Below are 27,748 nucleotides of genomic sequence, written 5' to 3' on the forward strand. Positions count from 1 at the left end.
TCATGCATTGTCTAACATTATCTAGAAGCATATAATCATTTATTTCATTTAACTCATATCAATAATCATGCTTTCAGACTGGATTTGTATCCTTTTCATCTCGTTGCTACAGAACAACGAAGACGACGACATTCATTTCTACGACCTACAACACTTAAAACTAGATCGGATCAATTTGAATATGTTTGCATTCTATAGTATTATAATTGTGTAAAGTGGTACAAAAAATTCATCGGAAAAGTAAAACCTAATGATAATATGACATATCAGATTGACAGGTAAACAACCACGGCGGTTGGAATTTTGTCCTTGGCGTCAGGTTCCGTAATACTAACTGCTTTCCTTCGGTGTATTGTTTCGTCATTTGGTTTACAAATAAAAGCTTCACCGTTACATTAATAGTGATAGTGGGGTAGAATAGCACATTAAAAAGCGTACAAGTGGGGCGTACAAAACCTCAAATTAAGAATTACAACGAAAGCAACTAAGCTTCGTAATCTTAACTATCTTCGTACTTTGCCCTTGCAGATACTCCAAGTGCTTTCACGTTCGAAGCAGTGTTTGACAGTAGTTCATCAGTGCAGGTTTGATCACTATCTTAGTTCTCAGAATTCTACGTCCACTAAAGAGCTAAATAGGGGGCATGTAAAGGGTTTTGTGGGTGTGTACATGAATGTGTGTTACACGAAAAGCAATATTGGCATAAATTATAGGGATTGACGTCCTTGGAGTGCACGTGCCATCCGCCCCCATTTCTCGAGGGGCAATTTGAAGGAAGGGCTAATGAGGCGTTTACACTTCATAGCCTTTATATCCTGTGATTATGGAAGATATGAAGAAGTTGTCTGTTGTTGTAATCGATAATAACGAATGAGAGGAAATGTGGAAGCGCGTGGCAGTAGCCATCAATATCCGATCGACCAACATTCAGTAATGATAGTGTTTGTAAGTGTACAGAGAGAAACGAAAGAAAGAAAAAAAGAAGAGAAACTTAGGTAAATGAAGGTGTAAAAAGCAAACTGGCAATTGGCTGCCCTGTAATTAAAGCAATTAATTGATTGCATTCCAACAGCACTAAATGAATGTAGCACCAACAGCAAATTTTCAACGGACTGCTCAACTTGTAAAGACGTAGCTTGCGGTTTGACCCTTTCAATCCCCGTATATGTGATTCGATTATTTCGACATCATTTTTGATCAACTAGTTCTCATATTGAAGACATGAAAGGGTTAAATCCATGACCGTTGTCTGGCTGTCGTATTGCAGAGATTAACAAGCATTATTTACAGAAATCATCCAGCATCATTACAGCAGAGGTGGTAATCAGAATTAGCGGAATGCTTGCAAATTGAATGGTTATTAGTGTAAATAGAGGGGTAATGGTTAGCAATTTCACCGACTGTTGACGGAGCAATAGTTGTTTCAGGATCATCGGTTGCATCTTGAGGGAAGCAACCAGCAGCAAAGTACGCACGTGAAATGCCATTACTATAAATGCCAGTTAGCACAAAAAACACCTCAGCTCTCATTATATCGCTCGCACAGTTATTTTGAGTTAACGTCAGAGTGTTAGGAAAGTAAAGTAAGGTGAAACTGACTTCTAAAAAGAAAGTATTAAAACAAAATGCAAACGGAATGTTTAGATACCAGCAACAAAAAATGGAAAATAGTAAAAGCTACTGCCTTATTGATTGAAAATATAAATTCGATCGAACTATATTGCTCTAAACACTTAATCTAATTGATCTCACTGAACCCGAGACCGCGTAATGTCTAATATCAATGCCTAATCATCATATCAATTCTTATCGAAATGGTATTACCACGTCGTCCTGATGCGAGAAAAACTGTTGAACTAGATTCTTAGCACCATGGTTGAATTATTCCATAGAAGTTACAATCTTTCGTAAAAAGTGGAATGATGCACGTTACAAAATACAATCATAGTTAGGTACTGTTTCGACATTAGAGGGAAATGGTTTCAACTTTCTTTGCGTAAATGTAAGTTTAGGGTTAGTTAAAAGTGGGAGAAAATCGACGTTCCGTCGTTCTGGCGGATCCTGCCGGCAGCGGGATAAATGCACTCAACAATCATCAAACAGCAAAGGGGGAAGCAAAACGGGTTTAGTCTTCATTCATGGCCACACGGATCAAACTGACGTTGATACCTTGATTCTGTTGGGTTTCCAGCTCCCGGACGATGAAGTCCCGCAGATCGGCGTACGCTTGCTTCAAGTTGTTATTGTGGACCACGATGTCGAAGTTGCCCGGAGTGGAACCTGGAAGATGGAAGATGTATGTTGGAATCTATCAAAATACTCTAGAAATTTTGTTTGACGGGGTCTTTTGACGCAATTGTTTCATAAAGTTCATTAGTCCACCATTCGATGCAAATAAATGTGCTATGCGAATATTGTCACCCTTTCTTCTTTGTCCTGTAGTTTTACCTATCCACTTTGCACACTAAAACAGATGTTTGTTTAAAAATTCTTAAAGAGCTCAACAAGATCTTCTCTAAGCATTTCTCCATGAATTTATAATGAGATTTGTTGAGGAATTTTCTAGAAGAATTTTCCAAATATGTTCAACAACAAATTCCAGATTTGTTTTTTGGGAATTCTTCATGGATTTATCCCAGATATCATCAACGGACTTCACAAGGATTTCCTCCAATACTATCTAACAGGCTTTAATCCAAAAGATAAATACTAAGAACACTACAGAAATTTCTTTAGAGATCATTTCAGAAAAATTCAAAACATACTTAGGGAATTAGGTACATGTTAACTCCTGCAGGACATTTGAAGGAATTTGTTGATCTTTGTGGGAATTTTCTGTTCTTACTCTAATTTCGAGTAACTTCTAGTATGTCAATTAATGAACAAAAGACAACCCTACGATTCTCCCGTCGTGTATATCAAAAACGACCAAAATCGATCGGACGACGCAAAACCGAACTGTCCTGCTTGGGCCTCACGAAGCACTACCCAGCAAGACGCTCCAAAACAGGAAAAAAAAATCTCCGGCGACGAAAACGCGCGAAATCGTGAGCAAAATCGACCGGGCGACGCAAAACCGAACTGTCCTGCTTGGGCCTCACGAAGCACTCCCAAAGCTTCTACTTCTTGAGACAAAAATACAAAACTAGCTTTAAATATAAGTCGTATATTTCCCCCTTGTCCATGGATCGCATCATCGACCAGAGGTGACTCTCAGATCTTTTCCTCCCTCACTAATAAACACCCATCCCGTGGTGATTGTGGAGATGCAGAGGTATTCTCGGTCTCTAGAAGCAACAATCATTACACCCTAACATTCCTTCCCCATGCCAACTGACTGTAAGGACTTGGCCGGCGCCGTTATTGACCAATAATATTAGATCTGCTAAAATTGCACTCCGAGAGAAAGCGGAAGCTCCCATCCCTTATTCATTTGGATCGTAGTGCAATTCTTACCAGTTCCGATCTATCACGGAATAGCAACCATTAACATGTACAGTCAGTCTATGCTATGCTATGCTAAAACAGATGTTTGTTTAAAAATTCTTAAAGAGCTCAACAAGATCTTATCTAAGCATTTCTCCATGAATTTATAAAGAGATTTGTTGAGGAATTTTCAAGAAGAATTTTCCAAATATGTTCAACAAAAAATTCCAGATTTTTTTTGGAATTCTTCGTGGATTTATCCCAGATATCATCAACGGACTTCACAAGGATTTCCTCCAATACTATCTAACAGAATTTCTTAAAGGCTTCAATCCAAAAGATAAATACTAAGAACACTGCAGGAATTTCTTTAGAGATCATTCCAGAAAAATTCAAAACATACTTAGGGAATTAGGTACATGTTAACTCCTGCAGGACATTTGAAGGAATTTGTTGATCTTTGTGGGAATTTTCTGTTCTGTGGATAAATTCTTAAAATTATCATTGGAAAAATTTCTCCGAACTGCAAGAATAATATGATGCATGATTTTCTGGGATAATCTCCAAAAATATTCTTCCCGAGATGTCTCCTGCTGAAATATGCTTAAAAACAATCGAATTAATAACGAATGTTATTTCCTGGCGGTTTCCTTCAAAAAAGCGAAATCATGGGTTTTCGTAAAATTCAAATATTCTTTTTACATTCACTTATGTACAAGTTGTTTGTAACGTAAAATGGGGTGTTAGGGGTGGAAAAAACACTCTAATTTCGAGTAACTTCTAGTATGTCAATTAATGAACAAAAGACAACCCTACGATTCTCCCGTCGTGTATATCAAAAACCAATAACGATGACGATTCTATAACAGATTGCTAAGATAATCATAAAAATGTTTGATTTTTGACGGAAATGCACAATGGGGAGTTGAGGAATTAAAGCTTTGTAAATAAGCCATATTTTGCCAACAAAAAATATATATATTTACAGCTCAAAACTCAACCAATCACTAAGGGCCGATTGTTAATCCAATTAAATAGTAGGTATTCAGAAAAACAAATTCAAGAGAACTTACATAGTAACTCTATGCCAAAACATTATGCCTTTTATTCTCTGAAATACTATTATTTTACAAGAACAATAATGCAAGCCCGACATTGTTGTTCAGCGTTAGCGTTAGCGTAGTTACGGTATACTTCGTAGATTGGATACTAGCAACATTCATGTTTCTTTTTAATAATCTCATCCAGACTACTTTCAAGAACAAGGCAGGGGAGTATACCTTGTTCAAATCATAAACAAGAATACTAAAAGCATGAATATCGCTATTCCCGGCCACGCCCATCTTTACCGTAACTTGGGATAGGGGAAGGAAATGTTGATGTAGCACTTACTTAATGAGAGGCCACCGACTCAGCGACACCCTCATAAGTGCTACGGAGTTGGAGGTTGGGGAAGGTATATTGTCAGGATTCGCCTAGAAAGCTGGCGATAGATCGTAAATATTTGTTGTTTAAGCGTTTTCAAATTAATCTTTTGAATGCCGGCAATCAAAAGAGAAAACAATAGCTTATTTATAGTATAAATAGTATTTCGCGAATTGTCGATTGTGCAGTAATATTTTTGCTCAATAACCAGTAAAAAGCAAAACCGATCCCTCCAGGGTCATCGGATTGTATAAAATAACGATACGCGTAAAAAAAACACGCCTATTGAAAAACTGTACTGTGCCCATTGAAAAACTGTACTGGGTGGTATTGTACTTTAAGATAATCGAAAAACGAAAGGAAGCGCGTTCGAACTAGTGATCCTTTATATGAGAGATTAGCGGAAGAAAACTGAAATGATTTGGCAACAGACCAGCAGTGCTGAGTTTGCTCGGCGTCGATAATAATATTATAACACGGACATGACTTTCTCATTGCTAAAAAGTGTATTTTGTTTCGTTATAGATCTTTGAGCTACATTTCCAAACTTATAAACAGCAGAAAAAAATACTAACTAAATATCGCATTGACAAACATTCAAAAGAAGTAAATATTTCATATTTTTTGCTCTATGCAAAACAACTTTCACCGGAATAATTTCAAGCGGATTACATTACTCCTTAAGAAAAGTTCAAAACAAACATAACGCATGTTCGTTTGGCTCACGCTTTGACAGCTCTCGCTGCTCGATTGGCTCACACTTTGACAGAAATGTCAGCTTCCGCGTATCTCTCTTATAAAGGATCACTAGTTCGAACTAAACACCCTAGGATAACACAGTCGGTTTTTCTGCTCAAAATTATACGAAAAGCAGAATCGATCCCTCCAGGGTCATCGAACGGTTAAAAAGCATCCACAAGCGATTGTTAGTTGCGTAACACCCGCCCAGACAGAATGCGCAATCTGAACATAATTATCAAACTCCGAAAATAACATTTTCCGTTCAAGAAACGATCAGAAGTTCCACGACGCGGACAAAAACGATCCGGAAGGCTCACAAAAGAAAAAGTATCATACTGGAGCAAACTCACCGGATTGATTCTCTAAATTTATGTGCTGCCTGTCACTTCCGGATGGTTCGGTGAACTTAGGGCAGCCAAAAACCAACAGTACTGAGGACACAAATCAAACAAATCACTTTTTCATTTTTCACTTTTCACTATTCCATCTCTGAATGTAAAAACTGTCCTGCTTGGGCTTCACGAAGCACTAACCAGTAAGACGCTCCAAAACAACAGTGCGCATCGTACCTTCGTGCTGTGCGTACACGAATTCTCTCTGCTCTTGGAAGTTTTCTTAAAAACTACCTAAAGCAATAAAACAGTACTTTTCAGTGCTACACAAACAGTACTTTTCAGTGCTAAAATTAAAAACGGTACTTTTCAGTGCTACTTAAACAGTACTTTTCAGTACTATTTTTTCTACTATTGATCCCTTTACGATCCTTGTTTGGACCCGTGCCTTCGATTTTTCGTTGGACCCGTTGGCGAAAGCTAGCGGTGGTAATCCTTCTTGGACACCGTCTAGGGAAGAAACCTCTCGAAGGTCACGTCTTTCTCGTTTATTAACTAAACATGGTATCAACAACTAACAAAAGGAAGGGTGAATCTCTGAATTCACTACTTCCTTCCAAAAAAGTGGGTTTTAAAACTGTTACTACACGTGGCAAGAATGGAAGAAAGGACGCTTCCCCGGAATGCGAAGTTTCTTCCAAGGGTGAAATGAATAATTGTATTGAAATGAGCAATCAGTTCGATGCTCTAGACAAATTTTCCGAACACCAAATCGAAGCAGCCTCTAGCCCAGGCTCTTTGATTCAAGTGAGGAAGCAAAGAGTGCCGCCTATCGTGGTCAGTTGTTCCGAATTTGGGGGATTTAGGCAGGAGATCTTGAACTCCATTAGGGGAATCAAGGTTTCCTTCCAAATCGCAAAGAAAGGAGACTGTCGCGTTTTGCCGGAAACTCTTAAAGATCGTGAACTTCTTCTCAGATATCTTGAAGAGAAGAAGCACAAATTTTTTACTTATGACGACAAAACTGAACGTTTGTTCAAAGTCGTCTTGAAAGGTCTCTCAAGTGACTATAAGTCACCTGAAGAGATCAAAAATGGAATAAATGATTTACTTGGATTTTCCCCAGTCCAAGTAATCATTATGAAAAAGAGAACCCAATCTGGCATTGTTCGGAAAGGGCTTTCTCAAGAATATTATTTAGTTCACTTTAACAAAAAAGAACTAAATAATATTAAAGCTTTAGAAAAAGCTAAACTTATGTTCGATGTCCGTGTGACGTGGGAACATTTCCAGAAACCTGGAGGAAATTACCAGAACCCCACTCAGTGCCGTCGGTGCCAAAAGTGGGGTCATGGTACAAAAAATTGTCGCATGGATGCTAAATGCATGATTTGCGGAGGTTCTTCTCACGCTAAGGACGACTGTCCTGTGAAAGAAGATACCAGAAAGTTTCAATGCGCCAATTGCAAGGGCCCTCACAAAGCTAACTTTTGGGAATGCATTTCACGCAAAAGAGTCGTTGAGGCTCGTGCCAAGCAGATGAAGGATAATATCCGTTACGATAACGGTCGTTTCCGGAATTTGCCTGGTAGAGTATCGAACAATGCTCATTTTTCAGTTAACGATCGCTTGATTAGGAATCATACCCACCAGGAAGATCATAATCATGCTCATTCACAAACAAATTTTAATCCGTCGGGTAGCCGTTCGAATCTTTCAATTTCGAAAGTATCTACCCACGGTAAATCCTTTGCCGATATCGTTGCAGGTAATTTGAACTCTTCCCCTGTTCGTTCCATGAGTACCCATTCTACTTGTTTCAAATCAAATGGAAAAAACCCTACCGCCACAGGTAACTCCTACCCCGCTTCTTCGTCTACCGAAAATTCCAATGGGAAATCATCAGATGATATGTCTGCCTCTGATTTTAATTTTCTAACTGAACAATTGAATCTAATGATTGATGCAATGTTCAAAGCCACCACTATGACTGAAGCAGTCCAAGTAGGTGTAAAATTTACAAATCAAATTGTTATTGGATTACGTTTTTCTAATGGATCCAAATAATAATTTAAATATTTTAAATTGGAATGCTCGTTCTCTGAATGGTAAAGAGGACGAGCTGTTTAATTTTCTTACAGCTAATAACGTGCATATAGCAGTTATTACCGAAACTTATTTAAAACCTGGATCCAAACTTAAAAAAGATCCTAACTTTTTTGTTTATCGTAATGATCGACTTGATGGGGCATGTGGGGGAGTTGCAATCATCATTCATAGGCGTATAAAACATCAACTGTTTTCGTCATTTGAAACTAAAGTTTTTGAAACTTTAGGTGTTTCTGTTGAAACACAGTTTGGTAAATATACTTTCATAGCTGCCTATTTGCCTTTTCAATGCTCTGGACAGCAAGTTAATTGGCTTCAAACTGACTTGCGTAAATTGACTCGCAATAAGTCAAATTTTTTTGTCATTGGTGACTTTAATGCCAAACATCGGTCATGGAATAATTCTCAAAGTAATTCCAACGGCAGAATTTTATTTGATGAGTGCTCTTCAGGATATTTCTCAATTCAATACCCTGATAGCCCTACATGTTTTTCCTCTTCTAGAAATCCATCTACGATTGACTTGGTCTTAACCGACTCTAGTCATCTTTGTAGCCAATTAGTTACTCATGCTGATTTTGATTCTGATCATGTCCCTGTTACATTTCAAATATCCCAAGAAGCGATTCTCAATCCTATCAGCTCCACTTTCAATTATTTACGAGCCGACTGGAATATATATAAAACGTATGTTGACTCTAATCTTGATGTTAACATATCTTTAGAAACTAAAATTGATATTGACAATGCTCTTGAAACTTTAACAAATTCCATTGTTGAAGCCAGGAATATTGCAATTCCAAAATGTGAAGTAAAATTTGAATCCGTGATTATAGACGATGATCTTAAACTCTTGATCCGTCTTAAAAACGTGAGGAGAAGGCAATTTCAACGCACTCGTGATCCTGCTATGAAAATTATATGGCAGGATTTGCAGAAAGAAATCAAGAAACGTTTTGCAGATTTAAGAAACAAAAATTTTGAAAATAAAATTTCTCAATTGGACCCCGGCTCTAAGCCCTTTTGGAAATTATCTAAAATCTTGAAAAAACCTCAGAAGCCAATACCGGCATTGAAAGAGGAAAACAAATTATTACTAACTAATAGCGAAAAAGCTCAAAAACTTGCTATGCAGTTTGAAAGTGCGCACAATTTTAATTTAGGACTTACTAGTCCAATTGAAAATGAAGTTACTCAGGAGTTCGAAAATATTCTCAATCAAGAGAACGTTTTCGAAAATGCCTGGGAGACTGATTTGGAAGAAGTGAGAACTATTATTAAAAAATTCAAAAATATGAAAGCTCCTGGCGATGATGGAATTTTTTACATCCTCATCAAGAATCTTCCAGAAAGTAGCTTATCATTTTTAGTTGATATATTTAACAAATGTTTTCAATTAGCATATTTTCCTGACAAATGGAAAAATGCTAAGGTTGTTCCAATTTTAAAACCAGACAAAAATCCTGCAGAAGCTTCTAGCTATCGTCCAATCAGTTTGCTTTCCTCCATCAGTAAACTTTTTGAAAAGGTTATTTTGAACAGAATGATGGCCCACATCAAACGAAAATTCAATTTTTGCCAATGAACAGTTCGGATTCCGCCATGGACATTCGACCACTCATCAACTTTTACGTGTAACAAATTTGATTCGTTCCAACAAATCTGAAGGCTACTCTACTGGTCTTGCTCTTCTAGACATAGAAAAAGCATTTGACAGTGTTTGGCATGAAGGTTTGATTGTAAAATTGAAAAAATTTAATTTTCCAACATACATTGTTAGAATAATTCAAAGTTATCTGTCAAATCGTACACTTCAGGTTAATTATCAGAACTCCAGATCTGAAAGACTTCCTGTAAGAGCTGGTGTTCCCCAAGGCAGCATTTTGGGACCAATATTATACAATATTTTCACATATGACTTACCTGAGTTACCTCAGGGATGTCAAAAATCTTTGTTTGCGGATGACACAGGCCTCTCCGCCAAAGGACGAAGCCTGCGTGTCATCTGTAGTCGATTGCAAAAAAGTTTGGATATTTTTTCTTCATACTTGCAAAAATGGAAGATTTCTCCTAATGCTTCCAAAACTCAACTAATAATATTCCCACATAAACCAAAAGCTCTTTATTTGAAACCTTCAAGTAGACATGTTGTCACGATGAGAGGGGTTCCAATAAATTGGTCAGATGAAGTTAAGTATCTAGGACTCATGCTAGATAAGAATTTAACTTTCAAAAATCACATTGAGGGCATTCAAGCCAAATGTAACAAATATGTAAAATGTCTCTATCCCCTTATTAATAGAAAATCAAAACTTTGTCTTAAGAACAAGCTTTTGATATTCAAACAAATTTTCAGGCCAGCCATGTTGTATGCTGTACCAATATGGACTAGCTGTTGTAATACCAGGAAGAAAGCTCTGCAGAGAATTCAAAATAAAATTTTGAAAATGATTCTGAGGCTTCCTCCCTGGTATAGTACCAATGAGTTACATAGGATATCCAATGTTGAAACATTGGAACAAATGTCAAATAAAATAATCAATAATTTCAGGCAAAAATCGTTACAATCTTCTATTGCCACGATTAATGCGTTATATGTTTAGGTTAAGTTAGGTTAAGTATACTAAAAAAATTTTTTTTTTCTCTTATAAGCAGGTGAAATCAACTCACCTGTAAAAAATCTGAACTGCTACGGCAAATGAAATGTAATATGTTGTTAACAAAATGTTAATAAAATCTTAGATTTGTTTTACCAAATTAGGATGATAGTGTTGTCTAATAACACAGAACACCTAGATATAAGAAATAATGAATGTAATGTTTGGAATGATACTAATAAAGAAATTAAAAAAAAAAAAAAAAAACGCTCCAAAACAGGAAAAAAAAATCTCCGGCGACGAAAACATGCGGGAAACCGTGAGCTAAATCTATCGGACGACGCAAACCGAACTGTCCTGCTTGGGCTTCACGGAGCACTACCCAGCAAGACGCTCCAAAGCAGGAAAAACAAAAAAAAACTCCAGCGACGAAAACACGCGCGAAACCGTGAGCTAAATCTATCGGACCCCCGACATTGTTGTTCAAACTATAAATTCCAGAAATTTCAGTTTTCGTTGCTTGAAAATTCAAAGGCTGACCACAATTGTTCATTATTCTAAGACTATTTTTTGCCACTCTTGATTTCCGAACACGACGATATTTTCCAAAACTGCTCTCCAGTCACACGTTGTTAATTCTGTAAAGGAAATGAACAGGAAAATGAAGCATAATAAGAACAGTTAGGCTGTGAACCGTTTCACCAGTTCGATTAACTATTAGTTAAAATTTGACACTTCAATAGTTATTTTCCCCTCAAATGGTTAAATTGAACATCGAAGTCGACCCATTTGAGCTTTGACAGTCGAGTAGTTATTTCAGAACAAAGTTGACAGATAGTTAGTTATTAGCTGTGTTCAATGACTTTGATCGAACTTGCACGGGGTTGGTTGTACTAGCTCGTATTTTTTGTCAACAAATAACTGTCAAAGCTACTTCGAGCAACTCCAAGCTGCTTTCTCAATGAACGCTCTTTTTACTCTTTTTACTAATTTACCGGAATTCCACGTGAAAAAAAAATTCGCGCACTTAACAATCCGTATCGCTTCGGAATTTTGCTTTTTTTCTCAATGTTTACGTTTTAAACGTCAAAAACACGAGCTACTGCGAGCTGGTTGAACTAGCTCGGACTCTAGCTTCCAACCTGTTTCGAGCGACTCGGAGTTGGTTGGACTCGGCTCAATGAACACAAACCCGAGCGACTCGAAGTAGGTTGGAGTGGCTCAATGAACACCAAAAGCTGACTCGCAAGTGGTTGCAACCAAGTTCGAGCAGCTCGTTGAACACAGCTATTCTCAAATTCACGGGAGCAGAAAATAACTTCCGAACTGTCAAGTTTAACCATGCTCCAGAGCTGGGTTAATTTTAACCGGAGGGGAAATAACTATCGAGCTGTCAAATTTTAACTAAAAGTTAAACGAATCGGTGAAACGGTTCACAGCCTTAGTAAGGAAGGTAATTTGTGCCAAACCACCAAGCAGCTGTCCAGATTATCTTTTAATGCTCAGGATTGAAAGATGATATCATTCCAGAGCGCTCTTGGATTACAGATAATATCTTTCCATTATCCGAAGATGATCTTATTCATCAGATGAGATTGCAATGCCTGACTACAACACACAAAAATTTTCAAAATTTGAAGACATAAAAGTAATTACGTATGGCGAAATAGGGAACCACTATGTGCATAACTGGTACACCTACCCTACTAGCGATTAGTGGCATAATATTGGGATTCTAACGATGTGTGCCGAGCGAAAATTGCATGTTTGTATTCGTAATACTGGTTGGAATGTGTGTAAGTGTATTTGGGAAAAAAATAAACATTCCACTTTTTTTCAATGTTCTGTTGTTACCGATAAAACTGGTGTAGATATAAAATACGCCAAATATTTTTATCGAACGCGTTCAAAAATTTTGAAACAAATCAACATCAGTATCGTACTTAGAAACTGTTTGGTTAAACTTGCCTTTTTCAAATGATTAGCTGCTGAAGTTAAGTCACTTTTATGCAAAATTTCAGTCAGACTCTATAGTGCCATTTTTACATGCCAACTTTTCAAAAACAGTAAAATATTTTGGAACATACTTGAACGTATTATATTTTATTTTGCATGACAGAGACCATCAGGGCAAGCCAAATTTGGAAAAGTAGCTTGGGACTCTATCATTAGGATCATTTTGTCAGTCAAGGATTTTACTTCACGATTGTTCGTGAAAATTTCCTTCTGGAAGTAAATTTTCTTTCCCCTACAGAGGGATTAATGCAAGTGTTTCTCCTTATGGGTTATGAATGGGTACATACGATTTTGACCCTTTGTATCGAAAACTGACTACATAGATATTGCAGTATAAATTTAAACAATTCGGTTATCTGGCTATTACAATGTTACAGTTATTACATACGCCTTGCTACATTATTATAATCATTTAATAATCCGGCCAGTATTTAAAGTCCACATTCAATTATTAGGTGTTCTTGAATAAAGTAGCTGGATCAAACGTATTGCTTTGCATTTGAAATGACACTGTGGTACAAGTAAAACGCAAAAAAGAACACATGACTCATGGCTAATTTGCACCAAGTTTACTCAATGGATCACTCTTAATCACTCTAGCATCTTGATTGAACTGGAATAAATAACTTTTTATGCTTAGTTATTATTATTATCTTTTTTATCGAGATTTTCAGCCGGTGGCTGGTTCGTCTCCATTTATGCTTAGTAAAATATTCCCATTCAAATTGTAATACTCATTATATATTTATACCAAACATATTCCCATAAATTAAATATTTCTAATAATTCCTTCTTCATTTTTCACTTACCATACTCAATTTCAACCCGCGCCGTATTCAGACGCTTCTGTAAGCTCTCCTCTGTCTCAGTCTGACGACCGCGAAGTCTGCGCTCGAGTTCCGCCACCGAGGGAGGATTGACAAACACCAGCAGCGGGTTTAACCGATCGGAATTGCGCACCTGTTTGACTCCTTCGATTTCGATGTCCAACACGCACACCTTACCCTGTTGTTGCACATTTTCCACTGCTTTTTTACTATAAAAAAATCAGAATATTAAAAATGCGTTCAGAATAATCATGCTTCGATTAAAGACTCACCTCGTGCCATACATGTTCCCACTAAAAACGGCAGTTTCGATGAACTCTCCGTTTTCGATGGCGGCCTGCATTTCTTCCACAGAGACAAAGTGATAGTGCACGCCGTTCTCCTCTCCGGGTCTTGGCTTTCGGGTGGTGTGCGACACGCTGAATCCAAACGTTTCGGGGAATTCCTTGAACAGCTTCTTCAGCAGGGTGCTCTTGCCGGACCCGGACGGGCCGCAGATTACGAGCGGACGTGGACCTTGCTTAACCATTCCGGAAAGTTGCGAAAATGCTTTCGAGGGCGAAACGAAACACCGTATAAGTCTTTCAAAGTTCTCAACTGGCCTATTGGGGCGCTTAACAATTACACCAAAACACCGATTAAACGTCCGAACTGAAGCACCATTAGTTGTGAAATAAACTGCTCTAGCTAGTGAAAGCATGCAAGTAGCTGTCGTACTCTAAATGTACACACTTAAGGAAACGGAGAAAAGCACTTTCCAACACGCAATTTCACTGTAGTTCGTTTGTCCTTTTGCCAGATCAGGCGACCGGACGTCAATCACCCAAATGAATCGAAGTGCAAGGAAAACGTACAATTATGTCTTATTTACCGTCTAGATTCTACAACACCAAATGACTAATTTTTCCACCCCTCCTTGTACTAGAAAAAGTGTTCTGCGCTTATTGCCATAAACAGGTCAAATTCCTCCGAATGACGACGAACTGACTTGAGTGTAAAAATATCCTCAGTAGCGAAAAACTAGACCACGTTGTCAGGGGCTCAAAGAGCTGGGTGGATAAGCTTCCGGCTCTCTCAGGGACCGGCTTCAACGAATGCTGCGGACAGACTGACTGGCAGGGTTCAAAATGGTGATACCTTGCGCGACAGAATTAGCCGATCCGACGAAGTTGGAGTGGAACGAGTCGGCGCAGTTCAACCGGTGAGGATCTGCGCCGACTCGACGAAAGCCGTCCATGCGGTTGGAAATGACGATTCATTTTTTCCTGGGATGCACCAATGTTAATGGCGTTAAAGTGTAATCATGTTAGAATTTGTTGGTGCATGTAATTGAATGGATATTACAAATGTTGGCTAATTGTTGTTTTACGATGTAACGTAAAGATGAGAGATGATGCGCCAGTTTTTGCCAAGATGCCACATACATGCAACGTGAAATGAAGATAAGATTTTTTGTTGAATACCAAGCTAGATATCAAGATATTTTACGTGTTTTTTTTATTATATAATCCATAATTTTTTAGATTCGCCACAATTAGCCGATGCATTGCTAGAGAAATTTCTGATATAAATCCTCGGAAAGTTGCAAAAGGAATCCAGGTGGAGTTTTCGGCGCAGAATCTGTGTAATTTTAAACGAAATTTTCAAACGAATTTTCAGTGGAATTTCCTAATGGCATGATATTTGCCGCTGTTGTTGTTTACGTTCGAATGGACTATTTATCAAAAACCATTTTTCATTCCTTTTTACGCCAGAAAGCGGATCATGGATTCGAACGAACAGGGTTGGAACGAAATTGAGATACGCCGTAAACACGAATGAGGATGATTACTGGATGAAGGTGATTACTTTTTGATGAATTCCTTGAAGAAATTCTTCAAATTATCCAGCAGAAATCCTTTGCAGTGTTCAAGCAATTGCTATAGTGTATTTAATGCTTCAAAAAATGGGATGAATTTATGCTGGAGTTATCCAAGAAGCTTGAAGATCACATCATAGAGAAGTTACTGGATAAATCCTAGATGAAATCTCTTGCGGAATTGCCAACAGATTTTTGAAAGTAGTTCTGACGTCATTCTTGACCGAATTTAGAATGGAGGAGGTTTCAACGTTACAGTAGCTGGTGAATTTAAGATGCTTAAGAAACTTTGAGCGAAATGGAATTTATACCCGAATTCGTAGTGAGAATCTTGAAGATATTTCTGGAAGAATTCTGCATGCCAAATACAGCGGAATTCCCAGAGGAACATATGGTAGACTTAGAGGAATAATTTCTATAGAATTTGAGAAAAAAAACCAGGAATTCCATCATGAATGTTGCATCAATTTTATGATTTTTTTTTAGTTTGAGAGACATTTTTAATTCAATTTTCAAATCATTTTTTTATATTACCTCAAGTATTACTTTAGCAATGTGTTCAGAAATTTTGCCTGTATTGTTCATAGTTTCTTCACGGGTGTTCGAACATTTAGAAAATATTCCTTATTTACAAATATAAAGTGTTGTCCTTTTTGGCTATATGTCCCAAGGATCTTAGCTGTAGCTCAGCTCAGTGTCCTAAAGGCCCTTTCACAATTATTTGTAGTCGTTTGAAATATGTATCTCCTATATAAATAAAAATGGATTGGTGTTCGTAAGCACGAGTTGGCTTGAGTCAACGGATTAACATGATTGTTTTACAAGGGAATATATCCAGGGGTTCTACCAAAGACGTTTTCGTGTAAGGAAAAAAAATAGGAAAATCTCCGGAATATAGTCGAAACAGCGGGATGAAACTAATTTATCATTTTGTTTCAGAGGTTTCATGGCACTTTTCGACAGTCTACTTGATGGCAAGAGGAAGTTTGCCGGGATGACTACAGGTACCGTTTTGATTCAAATTCCGGACTCTCTACTTTGTATGGGAAAGGTTTCAATTGAAATGTTTCAAAATTTCCTGTTTGAAAGTTCCCAACTTTCAGGCGCGTTTTAATATGAATTTCAAATAGCAATCCATGAAAATTTATAATGCGCAACTTGTTTTGACGTTACTTTTACGAATGCGAGAGTTTATTTATAATTTTACTATTAAAGTTCTTCGTTTCGTGAGTTGTCCGGAATTTGAAACAAGGTGTCCGTAAAATGAAGCAAAAGTGAGGTTGTGTCCGGAATAAGAATCATGGAAAGATCATTAATTTCTATTTATTTTAGGTAATTCAATCTTTGGAATCCGAATCTTCGCCCACCGTTCGGAAGTTGAGTGTTTCAAAAGTCTGATAACGCACAGGTATCATACAATATGTTTCAATTTATATGCTTTTCAATCGGTTATACTTCACAGGGGCCTTAAGTGTCCGTTTTTATATCCTGTCAATAAAGAATAAAATAATACGTTAATCTGTCCACAGTTCAGGAAGTCTCTCTTCTGTGCTTACGACAGCCAGTATTTATAGCTCAGAAATGCCGTAGGTACGAACAAGTAAAAGGTACCAGAGTAATAAGGAATATCACTTGAGATAGGTAGACATGACACGTAATATGAATCAAAACGGTATAGCTGAAAACGTATTTTCGATACAATTCTTCGTGTTTCAAAGTTGGCTTGAGTTAACAAATTCTTAATTGAAGCAGTCCGTTGAATTGAAGTTTTGCATTATAATACAAATTGTGAATGTTTTTTCATAGGAATACTGTGAAAACCCGAACAAAAATTGCTTAAATTTTGGTTTACTTATTTGTTTATGCAAAGGCCCAAGCCAATCAGGTATAACAGAGCCGAACTCATTTGAAATTTTATTACAATTTGTAACACAGCGTAACAAAAATATCATTTCTGCGTGTATCAATTATCAAATTATGTGTCTATAACAAATTTTAGGTTGGTAAATCTGATGCCGCGCTTAGAAATGTTCCAGCACAACTCAGTTTTAAACTAAAGGTCGCCGGAATTGTATAAAATTCGGGTTTTACTAATGTTAACATCAAGGTTTACATGGAATTTTAACTATGGTTTCTCAAACTTTTTAGTAATCTAATTCAACAAACATGCAGAATAAGACTCAATCTATAAGCTAAGAATGCTGTTTCGCTCAAGAAAAGTAAAGAAATTCCTTGACTGAATGGGTCAAGAAATTTCCTACAGAGAGCCCCCTTTGAAATGACATTTTTTCTCAACTGCATGTTGCGATCAGAGAAATGGGATTTTGTGGACCAATTCTGGGAAGAAATTTTCCACGCATCGAGGCAGGCGATTCCTTTTCTTGTGAGCACGATTAAATCGTTTTTTTTTCTGCATAAACCGCCGTTCGTTTCTTTCATATGGATAAGCTAGGTCTGCTGTTCCGCTCAATAAAAGTAAAAATTTCTTCGGAAGAAATGGTCAAGAAATTTTCTCCAGTGAGCTCCATTTGAATAGACATTTCTTTTCAACTGCGTATTTACTGCGATCAAAGAAAAATGCTATTCTTGACCATTTCAAAGAAACTTTCCACGCTTTGAGATAGGCGTTTACTATTCTGTTGAAGTGCATACTTCCCATTAGAAGCAACACTCTTCTAAAACTTCAAGTAATATCTTCTGAGCATCGTACGTATTATGAACTATGATGAAAAGTAATCTTGATTACATTAAGTTTGAATTCTGTGGTAAACTATGCAAATAAATCTCCATACAATGTAATCAACTTGAAAGCAAGTTGACTAAATTCGTTAAGGTGAAGATGAATCGAAGCCCATGGGCGTAAATAGCCATCAGACATGAGGGGGGCCACGGCCCCTTCTCATGAGAGACAAAAATCGTAAAGGATTTATATAACTTAATAATGCTTGTTTCGATAATATTTGTGAACCGATTATAGTGGCGCAATTTCATACAGAGGTAGATCAAAACCTGAAAATCGTCCAAAACCGATTGATCAACTTTTTTAGTTACCGAATGTCACTTTTGTGGAAAAATAGTAATCGTATTTAAAAATCATTTTTTTCGTTTTATATTGCCAAGATGACATATTAAACCCAATCTAATAGATCTCGAACAGAATACAAGGATTTAAAAGCAGACTATAATCAGGATTTACCTTTCCAATTAAACTAGAATTTTTGGAAATTTATAAAACAAGATAAAGATTTAAATGTATCAGTTCAATTAAGGTTCAAGATAAATGTGAAATTATAACCTCTTGAAGCCGACAAGTAAAAAAAACCAAGCCTTTGAAAGAACGCTTGCTAGTTTGAAAATATGGATTATTGTTGCTCAGCGAACGATTCATTTCTCTAAACCTCTCGAAACCAAAATTTAGAGTGAAAAACTTTAAATCCGAAGAATTGCTTGGCTACTGTACCATATTGAAGAATTGAAGGTTTTTTTTTTGTATTCAAAAAAGGTGGCGTCAGCAAATTTGTACCATAACAGTTGTTTGAAGAAAACAGGATGGAAGGTATTTTGTTCATGAATTTATTAATATCCAATCAGACTAAGGTAGGGCAATAGTTCGACATTAGTGGTATAATCCAAATTTTCATAAAAACAATAGAACAATAGAAATTACTATACAGTAAGCCTTTAAAATATTTGCTATAATTTCGTTGATTGTCTTGAATGAACTTTTGCTTCACCTGTGGGGCAAAAGTTCGCTGGCCGAAACACAAAATACCGACACTTTTACGACAGACATACTTTATGCCAGCCATAAACTTATGTTTACAGATAACTTACAGATTTTTCATCATAAAATTGCCCAAAGCTCAAAAATAGTAGTTTTTTACAAAACTAAGTGAAAATGTGAAATGTTGGTGACTTTTATCGCACGATCGGACCAATTTCGCTAATTTTGAAGATAATATATGAATTTGGGGTAATTTGTAAATTTCTTTGCGAGCTTACATGGGTCGAACTTTTGCCCCGCTGATTAGAACTTTTGCCACACTATGAGCCAATAAATGATTCCAAGCAATTATGTAGTAACTAATACACCTCACAGTATTCTTATGATGTAGGTATCAAAGTAGGTTTCTCGCATAATCTGAGATAACGCCCTAAAAGCCATTGGAAATTACGTGTGTAGATCGTTGTTTCTGAGCAAATGAATGAATAAGCATCCAAACCAACACCACCGGCAGGTAGAGAATGATCCTTTTTTCACCATAGAGTTGTTAAATAATGTGTAAATCTATTCAAATGATCCGAAACAACGAGCTACACACATGGTTACCAATGGCTTTTAGGGCGAGATCATAAGTTATGCGAGATTTGATCATTATTAATTCCATGCAATGAAAGTTCGACCAAAAAATATATTTTTTTCCAAATCTCAATCGATTCTTATGATATTTGTAGTGAAAGTCTCTTTCATGACCACTGTGGCATTTATAAGCATTGATTTGAATTGAGCTAGAAATCTTAAAAAGAATCTGGTCCACTCGCACTTTTGCTCCACTCTCTTTAGTAATGTTCAATTTTGAGCTGCTAAAAATCAAAAAATAAATCCGATCGGCCTTAAAACATAAATGTACGACTGCGAAATACATATTTACTGAAAAATAGATGAGCTCATGCTTGAAAACAATTAGTTTTTATACAGTAGATTGACAAAGATGTAAGTAAAGGTCACCTAACAAACGGCTGTTTCATTGGACTTGGTAGCAAATCTGTTGGTCTCGAGATGAACTAGCCCAGGGCTAAAAATCTCGTTAATAAAGACAAAAAAATAATTGATGTAATGTCCATATAACCTACGTAAGACGCCAAAAAATGTTGCGTAGGAAAAATAAATAAAAATAAATAATAAAACGTCATATTATAAACACTTATAGCAGAACTAAAAGCGTGTCTAAAAATAATCTTCAGTATGAACAAAGTTTTACGTTTGTTCTACAGAAACAAATAGTAACATGGTTTTATTGTCTTTTCAATCTAAAAACTTCAGAAAATTGGTGTCAATATAACATTGAAAAAAAAATGTTGCGACATCTACGACTTTACACGGTTCAATGTTGTTGTTTGGTACGAATCCACCACTATCTTACTATACGTAAAGGGATTTCAATGTTCACAGTTTTGCAACAACTTTTTGAATACAACTGCTTCACTGTCGTCTACTGTCGTCTACTTACCAGCAGTTCAGATTTATTCCCGACGTCTCGGAGACAAATTTATCTAATGACTCACAAATTTGAATATGAAACATTTAAAAGTTCGCGAAAAATGTATACAAACTAAAGTTTACATGCCGCACCATTGTTTATTTTTGAGATTTTTTTGTAGAACTTTATCATAACTCTCATACACAAACATTTCCCAGTAACAACGATTCGTTCTAGATAATTCTTCTTCTTCTTTCTGGCGTTACGTCCCAACTGGACCAAAGCCTGCTTCTCAGATTAGTGTTCTTATGAGCACTTCCACAGTTATTAACTGAAAGCTTTCTTTGCCGATTGACCATTTTTGCATGTGTAGGGCAAGTCGCCTAATGTTGAACGGCTAAAAACGTCGCCTATTGTTAAACAGCCCGTGTATTCCTTATGGCGTGTTCAACAATTAGCGAGCATTTTTACCGTTCAACAATTGGCGATTTACCCTATATCGTGTGGCAGGTACGAAGATACTCTATGCCCTGGGAATCGAGAAAATTTCCTTTACGAAAAGATCCTCGACCAGCGGGATTCGAACCCACGACCCTCAGCATGGTCATGCTGAATAACTGCGCGTTTACCGCTACGGCTATCTGGGCCCCGTTTTAGATAATTGATCACAAAATATCGCAGCTTCATTCAAAATATGAAGAGATTTTGGTTTTCTAATTAACAATACCACTAAAAATGGATCAAGCCAGTTCTACTAATTCTAAAACATGCTTCAATAAACTTCAATATCGGGAAAAGGCAAAAAGGAAACAGTATGGCAGTATGTGACGTTTTAAAATTATATATTGCTATTGCCTATCAAACAATGATCATCCAGAAATTTATATTCAAAATGCATTTAACGCATCATAATGTTTGATTCTAAAAATTAGTTTTAACTATATTGTCATTTCTTCTCTATTTTTTTTCGGGGGGGCCAAGCCCATGATTCGGGGGGGCCAGGCCCCCCCTGGCCCCTCCCTATTTACGCCAATGTCGAAGCCAAACCTCAAATTTTCAAGAGCACGAATCTGGAGAACCGAACATCCGTTCAGGCTGAAAACTTAATCGATTGATCACTAGCTGGTGGTGACCAATCGATTAAGTTTTCAGCTTCAATGGGTATTCGGTTCTCCAGATCCGTGCCCTTGAAAATTTGAGGTTTGGCTTCGATTCATCTTCACCTTAAATAATGCATGTTCAATAGCGAATTCCTCAAAAACTAGATGTGCTATGCTATTTTTGGAAAAGGCAACGAACTCAGTGATACTTATAATTATAATAAGCAAATGACGGTATTTATGTGCTTGAGACAAAACAAATGTTCCGCAGTGTAATATCTAACGTTGGCTTTATTGCACCGTAGAAATCGTGGTGTTTTTGGTAAGAATCGTTTATCATCTTTTCCTCGACATTCAATTGCATAACATTGTGGTGTTTTTGCTGCTGACTAGCAGGGAGTGGATCGAACGATGACCTGTGACGACATAGAAAGAATGGATTTTGAGGAACAAGTTCAACGACAACGGTAAAAAAATAGAGATTTTCTAAGAATTTCTGGAGTTTTTTGCATGAAGGTATTTATTGCCATTAGTACTTCTGCAGTGATGCTCGGAGAGCCACATTCCAAAGATTAAAACAAAGTTGAACGAAGAGAGCGAATTGTCACCAAGTGTTTCCTTAAACCTTTCCCTAAGGTCTTCCACGATCGGGAACACTAAAACTTGATTTCCAAGGGAGCGACACAGCACCAAGTGTAAAACAGCTGTTTACCTCCATCTCAATATAAACGGCGTAGTCAGTAGTGCAACCAAAGTTTGATTCTGGGGGCATTTTGTAAACTTAAGATTTAAGACAGAAGGTTGAATACGCGTTTTTGTCGGATTTAGCTACATTCGACCTTATGCGCAATAGGACCCATAAACAATTTTTTACTTAATTTAATCAACTCATTACGCGTGGTAAAGATGGACAAATTATGGGTTAAATTTTGTGGGGATTTGAATTCTAAACTTGTAACCAACTCAGTTATTGGGTCACCAAGTGGCTCGGTAGCTTAGTTGTTAAAGCGCTCGCCTAGCATACAAGAGTCCTGGGTTCAAATCCCATCCGAGCACGTGGATTTGTTCATAATTTCACCCATAATTTGTCCATCTTTACCACGCGTAATGAGTTAATTAATTTAATAACCATGCGGATTGGTTTACCGAACAGCTCAATATGAGCGACAATTTAAATTTTTACTGTTCCTAGTTTTGTTCGTCAAAGTGTCATTTTTTCATTTTTGTAGAAATATAATATCAATATTATATTTTACTCACATAATGAGCTGAGTTGAATCTACTAAATGGTGAAATAAACACAACTTATTTGCTTTTGTTACTTACGACCATTTCAAATCGAGCTCCAGATATGTGTTTGATAAGTTAAGTCCTTCCATGATTCCAGTGATGAATGAGGAGTGAGGCATGAGGAATGAGGAGTGAGGTGTGAAGCCTGAGGAATGAGGAATGAGAAATGAGGAATGAGGAATGAGAAGTAAGGCGTAGAGAATGAGAAATGAGGGATAAGAGATGAGAAACAAGGAGTGAGAAGTGAGGAATGAGGAATGAGGAGTGGGTAATGAGGACTGAGGAGCGATGAGTGAGGAGTGTGGAATGAAGAATGATCAATTAGGAATTAGAAGTAAGGAATGAGTGAAATGGATGAATGACAGATAGTATGAACATATATATTTTCACTTGTATTTTCACTGAGAAGAAACGATCTTATATGTCACATAAATTTACACGTTCCGTTCGAACCGTGAATGAAAAACTAAGCAAACAGGACGAGACGAATGACACGTCAGTCTTGTAAAGCGTTTCGAGCGATGAAGTTGCGCTGGAATTGCTCGTGTTGCAATTTGGCTTATCGGGCCATTAGCTTTGAACGTGCCAGTTCCTCCCTCCGGACAGTACATTTAGAAGAAAATAAAATTAAGCTATTTGGGGCCGGTTCTATGGAGGTCCCAAATAGCTAAGGAACTGAAAGAATACCCAAAGACATAGCTGGTCGATTGTCTAATTTAGCTATCACATGACGTCTGTAGTCGAAATGAAGTCATATTATGCATATTCATAGAGAATTGTGGTTTACGCCCCGTGTGTTCATTATGCCCCTAATCATCCTACATTGAAATATCCGTTTACAGTGGCCCAATTTCATATTCGTACAGGATACTGTTTCCACATCAAGTTAGTAAAAAACTATTAAATGAAGTATTGAGCTACAAATACTTTATCCACATTGAAGGTAACAGGTGTCATCTATTGTTTGCCAATCACAAAATGTTTCCATTTACATTCATCTTTGGATTAATAGAAAAGTATTAAATTGATGTCTAAAATTCACCCAATTCCATATTCGTACACCTACCAAAATTCATACGCACAACGTTCAAAACTAAATTTAGAAGCTCTATTTGATTACTGAAATGCTTTATTATGATGTTCAGATGTAATGAAATACATTTGGACAATTTATTAGTGGACATATATGAAATTTAGGTAAAGTTATGAGAAATGCCAGTTTTCCAATGATTTTTGCTATTAAATCCTATAATTCGTACAATAACGTTTATTTTTGTCATTGCATCCAATCTATAGATTATACTCGTAAGCTCTGATAGAAATTTAGGTGAAATATATATAGTTTACAGAAATCATAAACAGTTTTTATCCCTTTTGAGTTCAGAAAATTGATGTGCCATAAGTTCAAAACTCTTCTAAAATGATATATTTAATCAATGTAAACCAAATTTTCATTCTAAACAACAGGTAAATGTTAATTTTGAATTTGTCTGTAAAAATAATTTGAACTACGAACTTCGTTTTACAATAAAGTACCCTAAACAACGCTGTACATACCTCCACATAATTGATGTCATCGTAATATTCAATTATCTTTGAAATAATATTCAAATTATATTCAAAATAGCACCCTCTTTTGCAATTTATTGATTTTATAAGAAAAATACAAAATAACTTGAATGAGCAGAGAGCATTGATATACTATTTAATAGAATATATCCTGTTGTTTTCAACATTTAAAAAACGTTTGTGTTGCGGTTATGGCAATAATATTTATTCTTTAAATCTCTATAATCATGTTTGGTAGTAAAATGTAAATTAAAAATGATAATTACGCAATGTTTTGATAGGAACATTAACTATGGATTATGTATATACATAAAGGAGCCAAACATAAAGAAATTGACTAAAATTTTTGATTTTGGATTTGTTATAAATGTTATACTACCTAAGATTCAAAAGTATAAGTTGTCGATATCCACTCCTAGCTACTCTAAAACTGATTATAATTTTTTGAAACTTGTGCAATATTCACAGTTATCATTCTTAAGGAAGTGATGTTGAAAAAAATGCAATTTATTGTTCGACTTACCGAATATTTTAGCAAAAAACATGGGAAAACTGGTATTTTTCTAAAATTTACTTAAGTTTCAAATATGTCCGCTTTTAAATTTTCCAAATGTATTCTACTGCATCCGAACAACACAACGAAGAGCTTAAGTAATCATCTAGTCCATTAAAAATTAGTTTTGAATGCTGTATATTTCTTTTTCGTTAGGTGTACGAATATGGAATTGGGTCAATTATAGACACAATCTCAATATTTTTCCATTGTTCCAAAGATTTAAGCAAATGAATACAGTTTGTCATTGCCAAACAATAGATGACACCTATAACCTTCATTATTGATAAAGTATATCAAAGTCCATGCACCATTTAATAGATTTATACCAACTTGATATGAAAACAGTGCCCCGTACGAAAATGAGATTGAGTCACTGTATGTAATAAATTGGAGGCACGTAAATGGAATCATTCACTTAGTTCTACTTACCTACCTCTAATCAACGATCAGTGAATGTTTACGGGCTCATTAAAATCTGTTTAGTCAAGTTCTGAGTTCAACACCTGTTTGAGTTTTTGAGATCTACAGGCTTAACCATTAATTTTTCAAAGGATAAGGATCATGGTTGATATCTATTCAGGTTCATTTTATTATGCTCTGCTAAGTTTTGAGTCCAACGATTGTTTAGGAGGATTAAGGAGAAGATTAATCACAGCTTATTGGGTACATGTGGATCTAAAGACATATATTCAAATATGCTCTTCGATAAATTTTGATAGGTGTTGAACTCAAAACATAATAATTCACAATGATCAAGTGTGAGTTTGAATTGCAAGATTCAAATCATGGGAAGTTGTTAAAAGGAAATAGTCAACCACACGTTCCAGCTAACGTTATGCTATTATTTTTATTACTATTGTATTACAACTACGCTACATCACCATAATGATTTATTCTGTACCATAGGCATACCAAGTCCCCACTAAAATTTTAATGTCCGTTTTCATATCTTTCGCCTGCGGCTCCATTTAAAGTATATTTCGAATATTGGATGAAATATTGACAATCTCCTGGTCAAAAACCTCCACTTTTCCGTAGTGACTATTTAGTCATCCATTAACAAGTTTTATTGTTCTGTTTAGAAATTGTTGATCAATCGAAAGAAAACTGTTTTTTAAGTATTGACAAAACATCGATTCTTGCTAGAGCCTTATCGTCATCCAACTTTGATCAACGAAACATGAGCTGCTCAATGAAACCATCGTTGTAGGCCATAGATAGCAAATATTTATATTTAGACGTTCACCGAATCCGGCGCCACGCCGGTATTTTCAAAATACACTTAGGGTAATAGCGCTGAAGTTTGCCTATAACTAGTTTTTGATCCATTTCATACTTTGAACTGTAAGGCAATCAGTTGGTTTCCATCATACTCAAAATTCGCACCAGATATTAATCCATTTTATACGTGTGAACGTTCTAATATGCCACCCAGAGTGTAACCGAAACCCGTTACAAATCTGGTAGTGCGAGCAATTTGAGTGCAATAATTGTGCTATTTTTAGCCAAGGCTTTGCAACGAATCAGAATATGATTGGTCAAAGAAAGTGTTCAATGATCTACAAATGCACGCGCCAAAAACCCTGAGGAAGTCGTAAAGTGAGTAAAAAGATACGCTACGAAACGGATCAAAACAAAAAAGCCTCGAGAACGTGCCCCAATCAAAGAGGCACGCTCCGATACTCGCACTACTACAGTTACTCTCAGTCACCGGTATACATCGACAATCGTCCAGTGGTGAATATAGCATTTGCTATTCACCATCCACGTTGTGCTGATGTGTACGACACATGCAATCTACCATTACTATACAACTACATCAAACTACCATACAACAACAATACAACTTATCCTACGGTTCAAGATCAGTACATGACTCGCGCAATGTACTACTCGCGGAACGGTACCCAACAATAAGAGCGAACAAAGAAAACTGGTGCGACAAGGTCACACCGCAGACTCACCCTTGGCAATCACGACTGTTAGTGTAAGCATGGTGAATGGAGGATGCGGTGATGAATGGTTATCAGTTGTCAAAAATTCTCCCTAGCTGCTCGGGTAAAGATTGCGTTTCCGATTACGGGAAAGATACGTAGAGCAAGCACAAAGAACACAAACACTCACACTTGCACTCGCTTTCTTGGTGGGCGGTCACAGGCAGATGTCTCAAGTACACACAGGGCGATTATCTCGACGTTGCGATGCGAGTTAAGGATAGTTTAATGGATGTAGAATGAATCCAGTCAGTGGAGATGAATGCGCTGTTTAGTTGTTGAAAATTTAGCACTGTTTTGTTAGTAGACGATTGTCCGTTCGAGATAACTAATCCAAATTTTGGTACGATGCTTGAGGTAGTTAGTACTTGATGTGACAGGGAACTTGGCACGTTTTGTGATTTTTCTCTCACACGCACTTCACACAGGTATCCTATCTCCAGGTAATTATGGGTTTACCTTTGGTATATACACCGAACGATGTAGCACGCTGTTGCACGGCACCACTTTCGACGATAGTTTGGCAAATCAGTAGACTACTGGCACTGCTGTTCCGAATAGTGACCCGTTTGAGGATGTTGAGTAACATTAATGGAAAATTTCTACGGATGGAATCCCACTCGCCCGGCTTTCCGGTATCAGTAATTGGTCGGTACTGATCGATGTGAAAAATTTTCCTTCTACTTCGGTCGGGTCGCGAGAATGCG

General features: G+C 36.8%; 1 protein-coding gene across 7 annotated transcripts; it reads right to left on the minus strand.

Annotated features, from left to right (window-relative positions):
• LOC5574237 (guanylate kinase) lies at positions 1-27,748 on the minus strand. Of its 7 annotated transcripts, XM_021853077.1 has the most exons (6): positions 27,172-27,494; positions 27,012-27,097; positions 13,746-14,022; positions 13,456-13,682; positions 2,170-2,280; positions 1-845 (listed from the first exon to the last, which is right to left on the minus strand). In XM_021853077.1, exons 2-6 carry the CDS (start codon positions 27,040-27,042, stop codon positions 793-795), a joined length of 699 nt encoding a protein of 232 aa, XP_021708769.1. In that variant the 5' UTR covers positions 27,043-27,097; positions 27,172-27,494; the 3' UTR covers positions 1-792. The 7 variants fall into 7 exon arrangements, with proteins under 7 accessions (XP_021708769.1, XP_021708766.1, XP_001661287.1 ...); XM_021853074.1 differs by lacking the exons at positions 27,012-27,097; positions 27,172-27,494 and adding an exon at positions 27,501-27,748; XM_001661237.2 differs by having other exon boundaries at positions 27,012-27,494.

This window comes from Aedes aegypti, chromosome 3, assembly GCF_002204515.2.
Source record: "Aedes aegypti strain LVP_AGWG chromosome 3, AaegL5.0 Primary Assembly, whole genome shotgun sequence".
Taxonomy (NCBI): Eukaryota; Metazoa; Arthropoda; class Insecta; order Diptera; family Culicidae; genus Aedes; species Aedes aegypti.